We start from the raw sequence: 12,080 nt of genomic DNA, 5'->3' as shown, positions 1-12,080 counted from the left end.
TTTAAGAGCATTACTCACCAGATTATCAATATGTGGTATGAAACTCAACTTACAATCTAGAATGATCCCGAGATCATTTATTTGATTGACCGTTTCTAATATGTTGCCATTTATACTGTAATCAAAATTAATATTTCTTATTTTTCTGCTGAAGGTGATACTGTAACATTTCAAATGATTTAATTTTAGATTATTTTCATTGCACCAAACCGAAAGTCTATCTAAATCCTGTTGCATATTAATCGAGTCTTCAATATTATTTATTTCACTATACATCTTGAGTCATCTGCATAAAGATAGATATCTCAATTACGTGCAAGATTTGTCCAATGAGTTCGCAAAATAACATTTCATTTCGAACTTAATGTCATCTCGACTGATATTAGAATCGAGGCCAATCAAATTTCTTTGTTTTTTAGAGATGTTCGAAATTTGAATGAATTAATAGTATCGAAATCGATATTATTATTTAGCAATAACAACATTGTCACAGATACGAAATTTGTTCTAACAAAGCAGTCTATTTTGATCGTGGTCGTAATGTTCGGTTCTTGAACGCATTATGGAGAGTTTATGATATTTGAGTATATAAAGTCATTAAAGTAGGATTGGGCTGCAACTTACGGATGATTCAATGCACTTCATACATAATGTAAAGTATTAAAGTAAAGTTTAAGTTAAAAATTTCTAAAGCAAATCGTAGATGGTTTAGTTTTTCCCAATTTATTTTCTAAACCATCTACGATTTGCGGACGATATAGTACTATTTTCCGAGTCTTCAAAGAATCTAGAGCATATGCTACAACAATTGTCAGAGGAAAGTGCTAAAATAGGCCTCACAATGAACGTCAACAAAACTAAAATAATGACAAACTCTGATAGAACAGAAATTAAAGTAGATGGTAAAACAATTGAATATGTAGATGAATACATTTACCTGGGGCATTTATTATCAATCAAAGACTGTATGACAAAAGAAATCGATAGAAGGGTCACGAACTCCTGGAAAAGATATTGGTCGCTCAGCGAAGTGATGAAGAACAAGCATATTCTCATTAAGGACAATAGAAAGGTTTTTAATGCTTGCATACTACCATGTTTATCTTATAGATCACAAACATGGGCCCTAACCGAGAAAAATCTCACAACTCTAAAAACTTGCCAAAATTCTATGGAAAGAAGCGTTCTAGGTGTTAGATTGAGAGACAGAATTAAGCTGCAGGACATAAAATAAAAAATAAAATTTAAAAATGTAAGCAAAATTATTAAACAGCAAAAATGGCGATGGACAGGCCATATGATCAGAGACAATTCTGGAAAATGGACGAAAAAAGTGACAGAGTGGTACCCCAGAAACGGAAAAGAAAAAGAGGCAGGCAATCCAAAAGATGGGAGGACGACATCCGAAACTTGGTCGGAAACATGTGGACTCGTCTAGCCAGAGATAGAACGACTTCAAAAAATTTACAGGAGGCCTATGTCGAGGGACACGCAGCAAGAAAAGTTTTTAATAATTAAGTTATGCAATATATTTAAATGTAATGTAGTTGCTGCAATAAAAGCCATTTTTATTTTATTTATTTATTTCTAAAGCTACTAAACTATAACTTAGATTTTTAATACGCGCAATATAAAAAATACTTTGTAGCTTACAACATGTTTGAACGAATAGATAAAACTTTAACAACCGGGTAAATGATATTATATTAACAAGTGATACTAAGACTTTTTTGTTTCAAGAGACTATTCAGGTATATTACAAACCGGTTCAAACCAGAACATTGTTTACACAGAATTGATATCTAAAATATTGCAGAGAGCTAATTTATAGAAAATAAAAACAAAACCTGATAGATTAACATAATACCTATAAGAAACAATGAAGTGGCCGTGTAAAAAATATTTTACCCTACCAAATTTTACACAGGATGCATGCTAGATTACTACTACTAGGTGTGGTACCAACGGCGCTTTTTTCTGGAGTCAAGCAATATTGTGTTTCGATTAGAAAGGCGCCGAGCTAGTGTAATTGCGAAGCAAATTGTAATGGGCAGGGCGTATCACTTAACATCAGCTGAACGTCCTGCTCGTCTTGTCCCTAGTTGTCATAAAAAAGGAGACACTTAAGGCATATAATTAGTTTTCGTCTCAAAGTGCAATATCAATCCTTCCCTCTGTAGGAAGGTACACCTGAGCATTAGTTTCTCTGACCGCTATAAATACGTCTAGTAGCTATTAATAGTTTTAATACAATAAAATAAGTTAAACATCCAAGTTTTATTTTACATCATTATTTAGTTAACCAGAATTTAGAGTTACGGCTTATTACGCAAACTGGTAAGTAGAACGTACGATAAGCAATGTTACACATACGTGATGCTGTTTCGTGGTACTTATTTCCTTTTGTATTCATATAAACATACGGGCGAATACAATTTAGATACCGAAGGTAACCAATTACTTCACACTTGAATTCTTATCGATCGTATTATGTCGTTACGAACTGCCGTCCGTGGTAGATTACATGCGCGCAGATTTCGTTTACGTCACAGTCTAGGTAGATTGTCACGTAAAGTATTAAGTCGAGTTTTATTCAGAATGTTAATATAAATATAGCCGAATGGTTAGTGACCCTGACTACTAAGCTAGAGGTCCCGGGTTCGAATCCCGGTAGGTGCAATCATTTATATGATGCATATGGATGTTTATTTACCGAGTCATGGTCATCATATGTTTAAGTAAGTACATATATTGTACTAGCTGACTCGACAGACGTTGTTCTGTTCATATTAAAAAAATCTGTTGCGGGTGGAATTTCGTAAAATCCGTTCTTACTTTTACTTCTCTCTACTCGGCGGTAAGGAATATTCCTACCAAATTTCAAGTCTCTACGCCTAATGGTTCGAGAGATGTCGTGATGAGTGACTATATACGTAGAAATCTCTTATATATAATATATTATATATATATATATATATTATATATATATATATATATATATTATATATATTATATATATATTACATATATATAATATATGCGGTGCGGTTTACAAGGAGCTTTCTTCCACGTACTACAAAGCTGTGGAATGAACTTCCTTGTGCGGTGTTTCCGGGACGATACGACATGGGTACCTTCAAAAAAAGCGCGTACACCTTCCTTAAAGGCCGGCAACGCTCCTGTGATTCCTCTGGTGTTGCAAGAGAGTATGGGCGGCGGTGATCACTTAACAACAGATGACCCGTACGCTCGTTTGTCCTCCTATTCCATAAAAAAAAAATATATATATACAAGAATTGCTCGTTAAAGATATAAGATATGTACCTATAGCTAATTATTTGATTGTATAAATTAAAGGTTGTGACTCTTGCGCTGTACACATACTTCGTAGCAGCTCTAATGGGTCGTCAGTTGGTACCACCAGCGTCCGGAAGTACCTCTAAATACGAACCTGATGTATACTTTCCATTGTTCACAGCCTTGCAGGTAAATTTCTTCTTTTCTGTTATTAATTTTAAACTTTATTTTTCTCATGTATTTAGTATTTTTGACACTATCATCTATCACTTCAATGTTAAATCTTTTTAAACCGAGATGGTCTTTCTGTTGCTAAAACAAATTGTCTATTATGGTGTATTACTTTGACTATTGTTTGCTGTTTTTACTTTATTCATAAAAATATTTTATTAAATAGAAAAAAATATAAAACTGTGATTGAATGAATACCTTGATCATTGAAGATACGGTGGCAGATATAATCTAGATAGCTCTTTGAAATTTCTTTTCTCCGGAGAGAATACGTACATACTATCAATGTACTTCATTATGAATGACCCTACTGGATCCCAAAAATACAATAGATATTTAGATAACTATAGAGTTATATAGTAAAAATTTCTTGCTTACCTCAGGTTTTTTTTTCTTCTAAAGTAGTAGTAACTTGCACAGCTCTACGTCAATCATATTCAAAAGGTTCCCCAAACATCAGGTGATCAGTGCTGCATCTATGAACTGATCTGACAAAGGGTAAAGCCGTGATTTAAAATACTACCTGGCACCATATATGTCAGCACTGCCGCCTCAACAAGTACCTCAGTGTGGTCGGAATCAAAAACGAAAGAAATAACAGATTTTGCATTGTCGCCGATGAAATGCCTCTTCATCTCCTGTGCGGTTGCATAAGCGCGCTTGGCGCCTACACCCTGCTCCCAGGTTTTGCTTGTAATACTCGCGTCAAGAAGATACTGCGGTTTGTAAATGCGGCAGGGTTTGACGACGAGCTATAAATATGAGTGGCGAACACAATGGTTCAATTCTGGACTCAGTTATACTAGGACTCCTAGCTAAATAGCCACCCTCTACATATTAATAAATAATATATCACCCACTATTGGAGAACAGCTGCGTCACGTCAACTCTGCTGATGGCTTCAGCTATGCGATCCTTAAATATATTTTCAAGATTTCGTGTTGGAAGATGGTATGTTGCTGTAGAAAATACTAAAAACTTCAATTTATTTTTCAGTTTTGCTTTTACGTGGGATGGTTGAAGGTAGCTGAGGTGTTAATAAATCCATTTGGAGAAGATGATGACGATATTGAACTTAATTGGTTGATAGATAGGCATATTAAGGTAAATACTACTGCATCTACTCTACTTAATAACTCTTGAGCTTCTTCTTATAAATCCATATTTATTTGTAATTGTAGTGTTTGACGTGTGAGTACTTTTGTTGCATCACTTTACTTATTAAATTGTAATTAAATTAATTTATAAAACGGTGTAGCTTTAAATGTTGATTTAATAGAGTGTCAATGACTTTTTTTCCACTTCAAAGCTCAACCTGAAAAGGCTTACTTTACGAGCAAGTGTATTGAAAAGTTAAATTGATATCGACAATATACCCATTGACTAATATTCACACAGTAATGGTACAGATTAACAGCCGAACTCGTCAACCGATGAAGCGGAAGACAGCTGCCGCCAGTGTGACATCGCCTTTTGTATATATCTCCATCTTCTCCTTTCACTTTATAGAGTATATTTTGGTTTATAAGAAGAGGTGAGAAAAACAAGTTTAGACGTATTATGGCCATGCTTATAACACTGTAGTTCAACTTGTAAATGTAAAAATATGTATTCCAGTGAGTGCAAGTACGAGCAGATGGTATATCTGATATTATTCGACATCATCAGCAGTGTCAGTATGATAAGAGGCCTAACGCTTCACACGGCGCCTTTTTCTACGGTCAAGCTGTAATGTGCTTCGGTTTGATAGGCGCCATAGCTAGTGAAATTACTGGACTAATGAGTTTTTTTTTATGAAAATACGAAACGAGACGAGTAGGACGTGCAGGTGATAGTAATTGATACGCACTGCGGATTACAATGCAGTGCCGTTCAGGATTCTTGAAAAGCCCAAAAAATCTGAGCGGCACTACAATTGCGCTCGTTACCTTGAGACATAAGATGTAAAGTCTCATTTGCCCAGTAAATTTCACTAGCTACGGCCCCCATCAGACCGAAACAAAGTAATTTTTACATATCAACCCTTTTTTTTTTATGGAATAAGAGGACAAACGAGCGTACGGGTCACCTGTTGTTAAGTGATCACCGCCGCCCACAATCTCTTGCAACACCAGAGGAATCACAGGAGCGTTGCCGGCCTTTAAGGAAGGTGTACGCGCTTTTTTTGAAGGTACCCATGTCGTATCGTCCCTGAAATACTGCACAAGGAAGCTCATTCCACAGCTTTGTAGTACGTGGAAGAAAGCTCCTAGAAAACCGCACTGTGGAGGACCGCCACACATCCAGATGGTGAGGATGATATCCTAACTTGTGGCGTGTCGTGCGAAGGTGGAATTCGGCGGCAGGAATCAGGTTAAACAGCTCTTCGGAACACTCCCCGTGATAAATGCGGTAGAAGACACACAATGAAGCGACGTCTCTACGCAACGCCAAGTGATCCAGCCGTTCACAGAGCACTGAGTCCCCAACAATTCGAGCTGCTCTGCGTTGCACGCGGTCAAATGGATCGAGCTGATACTGGGGTGCGCCAGACCAGAGATGACAGCAATACTCCATGTGTGGCCGGACCTGCGCTTTGTAGAGCGCTAGTATGTGGGCCGGCTTGAAGTATTGCCGTGCTCTATTAATGACGCCCAGTTTCTTTGAAGCCAATTTGGCTTTGCCTTCCAGATGACCACGAAACTGGCAACCGCTCGAGATTTCGAGACCCAGTATTCCGATACTAAGCGCGGCTTTAAGAGAAGTGTTCTCGAAGAGCGGTGATACGACAAATGGGGTTTTTTTTGTGGTAAATGCGCAAACTTGAGTCTTCTGGGGGTTAAATTGGACAAGGTTCAATTTTCCCCATTCCGCGACCTTCTCAAGAGAGGACTCGATAGAAGACACAAGTTTCTCCTGGCATTGGTCGACGATTTCCCGAGAGAGACCTGCATGGCCAGTGTATACGGCATCACCAGTGCTATCGTCTGCATAGCAATGAATGTTGTCCAACATGTCATTGATATGCAGAAGAAACAGCGTGGGAGACAGCACACAGCCTTGGGGCACTCCAGCATTCACGGGCTTCGGGTTCGAGCAATATCCGTCGACAACGACCTGTATGCTGCGCCCAGTGAGGAAGCTGGAGATCCACTTGCACAAGCTCTCGGGAAGCCCAAATGATGGAAGTTTGGAGAGGAGCGCCTTGTGCCATACACGATCAAAGGCCTTCGCTTTATCCAGGCTAACTGCCAGGCCTTCCCCCTTGCTTTCAATAGCCGCTGCCCATCTATGTGTTAGGTATACCAGAAGATCACCTGCCGACCGACCATGGCGAAACCCGTATTGTCGGTCGTTGATCAACTGGTGACCATCTAGATATACCAAGAGCTGACGGCTAATTATGCTCTCCATGATTTTGGAGAGCAGGGAGGTAATAGCAATAGGCCTGTAGTTTGCCGGATCCGAACTGTCTCCTTTTTTTGGATCGGATGCAAAAGGGCTGACTTCCATGAGTCAGGAACTACGCCTTTAGAATAAGAGTGCCGGAATAAACGCGTTAGCACCGGCGTCAACTCAGGGGCACACGTTCTAAGCACGATTGGAGAAATGCCATCCGGCCCGCTCGACTTCCTGACGTCCAACGAAAACAGAGCTCGCCTAACAGTTTTCTGTCTGAACTGTACTTCAGGCATAGAGCTCTGACACCGCGGGATGGTCGGCGGTGTTTTTCCGTAGTCGTCAAGAGTCGAGTTGGAGGCGAAAAGAGTGCACAAGAGATCAGCTTTCTCTTTTGCCGTATGGGCCAGGGTGTCATTCCTCATGTGCAACGGCGGCATGGACGGCTGGCTGAAGTTACCAAGAGCAGCTTTCGACAACGACCAGAACTTGCGTGTTCCGGTCGGGTAACTGGAAAGCTGCTCGCCGATTTTGACGACGTGTTTTGACTTTGCACGGGTGATTTGCCGCTTAAAAAATCTGGAGGCACGGTTGTATTTCCTCTTAAGAACTGTGCAGTTCGGATCCTTTGTGCCCAGCGCCGCAACCCAAGTTCGATACGCCTGTTTTTTGCAGTCAGATGCTGCTTTAACTGACGCATCGAACCAGGGCTGTGATCTGCCACCGATCGGTACTACAGAGCTTGTTATAAAAATATCCATGCCCTGCAGTATCACATCGGCTACTGCAACGGCGCAGGCACTAGGATCATCCGAAGGGAAACCCCTGCCCCAAGGGTAGGATGCAAAAAAGGAACGCATCCTATCCCAATCTGCTGACTTGTAGTGCCAAACGCGGCGGGTCGCTGGTGGTCTGCGACGTTGGCGTCGGATAGGCACTACACTCCTGACCAGGCAATGGTCGGACGTTCCGAGAGGGGCGTCGACAAAGACCTGGTAACCATCGGGATGTGTAGTCAGCAGAAGATCCAATAAGGACGGCATGTGGCTATCCCCATCCGGGAGCCGCGTTGGCGACTCAACCAATTGGGACAGACCATACGCCAATGTAAAATTATGCACAGATCGCCCTGCGTAGTCTGTGGTACGTGATCCAAGCCATTCGGCATTGTGCCCGTTGAAATCACCCAAGACTACGATTTCAGCGGAGGGGATCTGTGCAAGTAGTCGTCAATTGCCGCTTGAACGCAGCCCATGAGATGATCGGTTTCTGCGTTACCACTATGGGACCTGTAGACACACGAATAGATGCGGACGCGGTCCTCTAAATCTAAACCTAGTCGTAGGCTAATGCGATAAGGCCCTGTTTACCACAATGTTTATAATTTTAGCTACATTGTTTCAAACTAATTCAACACATTCGTAAAGTATATTTTGTTATAATTCCAGGCAGCCTATATGATTGTTGACGAGATGCATGAGGAACATCCGGAACTCCTGAAGGATCAATATTGGGAGGAGGTTGTTCCCAAAGATCTGCCATACACAGTGGCTTCAGAACATTACAGGAGACACGAACCGCCGTGTTCTGCCGATCATTATAAAGTGAAGGCAGAAGACGCAGTGTACGCTAACGTTCAAATACCAAGGAAAAGTCTAGATGAAACCTATGCAGACTATGTAAGTATATTTTAAGTTGGTAACTTAGACGTCATCCTCACCATCTCGATGTGTGACGTTCCTCCACAGTGCATTCTTACGTTGGCACATTATAAGACTTGATTGGTGGATCTTAAAAGCTGTAATGGATGTGGGCAAAAGTTAACCTCAAAAGAGTTCACTTAATTCTTTAAAACTCATAATTAGCCCTTATTCTGACGCGCTTTAGTATTCCTGATCATCAATTCTTTTACAAATCTGATGGACGCAGGTTTCCGTAGTAATCATCTGCCACGCATGATTATTTCCCCAAAATCCTCTCTTGTTCTCCCTCAGTTAAAGCCTCTAAGATTTACTTAGTCGGACAAGTCTTATTTTTTTGGCAATGACATTGATAACGCTGGCAAAACCTTAAGAGGAACAACAGAAAAAATATAATACGAAATTTTTTCGATCGTAGGGTAAACGATGCGAAGGTGGGTCACCAGTTAAGTGTTAAAATATGTGTTTGATTTCAGGAAAGCGTAGACACTCCCCTTGTCGAACGACGTAAGAATTGGTTCCAAAGGCAAATATCCCGAATGGGATCAGTACGATCCGCATCCACGGCTTATTCTTCTGGTGGTTTGTTCGCAAGGAACCGCCACAATTCTGTTGTATATTCTAGTCCTGAGGCTGGCCAGGCTAATATACCTACTGCTCATCATAAAATGTCGCTTTATGATAGACTAGTTGGGCGAAAATCTGGACGAGGACAGCATAGACAGAACTCCAAACATGGTAAGTATGTTAAACATTTATGTAATTAAAAAACTTTCTTATAAACAACATTAGTTCAAGGTTCAATGTTCAAATGAATGTAGACAACTTAAGAAATATTAATAACTACCATCATAATATGCACAGTTCATAGTTAAAATACCTGATAGACTCGTATTAGCTTTTTTTTTACTAGCGCGAGTGTTACACATTTAATAATACAAATAAAACACTTTTAAAGGATTAAAACGCGTGTAATTGTAACTGTTTTTACATTAGATTTTTGTCTTACATTGTGCAAACTAATCGCAATATCTCAAGCCTACTTACGGCCGTCTTCAATAACCTATCCTAAGTTTAACTTACTGAGGTAGACAAATCTATCCTTTCACGCTTACTTACATTTCAATAACCTATCGACATACAGCATTGGGCTATAACTATATTGGACATAACTATGGATAGATAAGATTTTGTCATTAAACGGTGATAGCATCCGTAACTAGAGATACGTTAATAAAAACGGCCGTTAAAGAACACATTGCGGATATCAAACACAGACTCACTCTAAGTCAGCTGTATGTGAACACATAACATACCGTCCTAACCACTACATCCGGTTCGACTAACCAAAAGTTTTGGTACAAGAGAATAGATTTCTCCCAAGACTGGTACGTGAAGCCATCGAAATTAAAAAAACATCCAAATTTTAATAGAGAAGACGGTCTAAAATTATCTAACACCTGGAATACAATAATCTCTTAATTAAACCCCACAACTATATACACCAAAAAAGACACTGTCAGTAATTTTGCCAAAAACCTAGGCGCTAAACTTCATAATGACAACTATGACGAATACTATCTTTGACTCCATTTCATCTGCAGTCCCCCTGACAATGAGATCTGGAAAGGTTTTGAAACGTCGAGTTAACTAAAATAAAAATGTAACTTTTACGAAAAAATCTAATGTCAGAATAGTTACAATTACACGCGTCTTAATCCTTTAAAAGTGTTTTATTTGGACTCTTATTAGTAAAATTTTATAAGTTGTTATGTATAGTTTGATTCCTATGATAAAATATTTTTTCTACTTTAGGTCCAAAGAGCAATGGTTCAGCAATCCCAACAACTCTACGTAATCGCCCTCGCATACCCACGCCAGATGTTACGAAGGAAGTAATGGACAGAGAGAACCGGTTCTCAATGGGTATGCAGAATATGGGTGTGATCATGGCCCACCAGGGCTATCAGAATGAGGTTCCTGTCCTTGGCGCCCTGGTTCTGTCTCCAATACAAGAGCTAGACAGTGGTTCCGTGAACAATACACTTCATGCTGGACAGCCCGGTACCACAGCTCTGGCTCAGGCTGTTCTCTCGCCAAACTTAGCTCAAAGTAAGACTTAAATATCCTCTATTTTATTCGTGAATACATGGGCGTAGCTAGGATTCTATATAGAGGTGGGCAGATATAGAAAATCCTAGACTATATTGTTCAGTCGATAACGAGTGAGTATCTCACATTAGTGGAGGCGAGGTAAAATTTTTTAAACAAAATACAACACAAGAAATAGCTTTACTACTTAAAGAGCAATCTACGCGGTGTTTTACAAAAGTCTTTTATTCTTGGGCAATTTTAAATCTCAAATTGACAATCTCGATTCACGATACAGTCGATCGTCCCGAGCGGAGCTATGCAAATTGCGATTCACATTGACTGAGTTTATGGCACTGACCTCTACTAATTACCACTGGGTGGCGGCTGTCAAAGTGCTTTTGTGACTGTTTGATATTTGTCATTTTGGCACTGTTAGCCATGTAGCGAGAGTCTGCATTACTAAAACTAGTGATGACAACCTCAGCAAACATCAATATATGGTGTGAAACTATTTACAAAAAAAGATTGTGTACTTTATTACGTTGATTCTTGAAGTATAAATAGTACGGAAAACGACCGAAATTAATTCAAAATGTAAAAATACTTTAGTGTATTGTACGTTCCTTTGCAGCCTTGTATTATACATCAAAATTAGTTTTTTGGACGCTCGCGAGTGGCGCTTCAAATAGACACAAAAAATTTCTGCAAAACTTGCAAACATATTTCCAGTGGTATTTATTTATACAGGTCAGTTGTCTATTGCCTCTTCTCTCATCCCGCTCCGCGTTTATTTGACTCTCCTCTTTCAACGAGGAGGGGGGGGGACCTCTTTTTTAAAATAATATTTTTAGGGTCCTATGATGTAAAAATAGCAGCTGTTGTCTTTATAAGTTCTTTTAATAACAGAAATTAACAATATTAGAGTATACTGCAGAAACTAAGGTACATAAGCAACTAAACATTTTTTAACAATATGAAATGTCTAAAGTAAATGAATTTATTGTGAAAGAATAGGATAATTTAATACAAAGTATGGCCTCCTCTGCTATTCAAAACTTGTCGGCAACGATTATTCATTGAATTAATGAGACTGTTTATGTCATCTTGCGGTATTCGCTCCCAATGGAATTGTAGCAAATCCTTCAGCTGTTGGATTGTTGTAACTCCGACCAAGTCCTTCAAAACACGTCTCTGGAGCATATCCCATGCGTGCTCGATGGGGTTGAGGTCTGGCGAATTGTGCAGGCCAGAGCCAAGTATTGACTGGTTCGCCGAGCTGTATGTGAACGCGCATTGTCATGCACTAACGTAAAATCGGAGCCAAAGGTTTGTGCAAATACACATAAGGTCTGAAAATATCTTCAACGTAATTTTCAGCGT

General features: G+C 39.5%; 1 protein-coding gene across 2 annotated transcripts in view; it reads left to right on the top strand.

Moving 5' to 3' along the window:
• Positions 1-12,080, top strand: part of LOC126978737 (bestrophin-4) — a 69,808-nt gene that overhangs the window by 53,167 nt on the left and 4,561 nt on the right. For both annotated transcript variants that reach the window (XM_050827783.1, XM_050827784.1), the window contains exons 6-10: positions 3,358-3,486; positions 4,525-4,632; positions 8,355-8,585; positions 9,083-9,344; positions 10,422-10,718. In XM_050827783.1, coding sequence (XP_050683740.1) covers positions 3,358-3,486; positions 4,525-4,632; positions 8,355-8,585; positions 9,083-9,344; positions 10,422-10,718 — 1,027 coding nt within the window. The remainder of the gene's footprint in view (positions 1-3,357; positions 3,487-4,524; positions 4,633-8,354; positions 8,586-9,082; positions 9,345-10,421; positions 10,719-12,080) is intronic.

The sequence above is a fragment of the Leptidea sinapis genome, chromosome Z (assembly GCF_905404315.1).
Source record: "Leptidea sinapis chromosome Z, ilLepSina1.1, whole genome shotgun sequence".
Lineage (NCBI taxonomy): Eukaryota > Metazoa > Arthropoda > Insecta > Lepidoptera > Pieridae > Leptidea > Leptidea sinapis.
The sequence above is the reverse complement of the archived record's forward strand: the minus strand, read 5'-3'. Positions and strand labels throughout refer to the sequence as shown.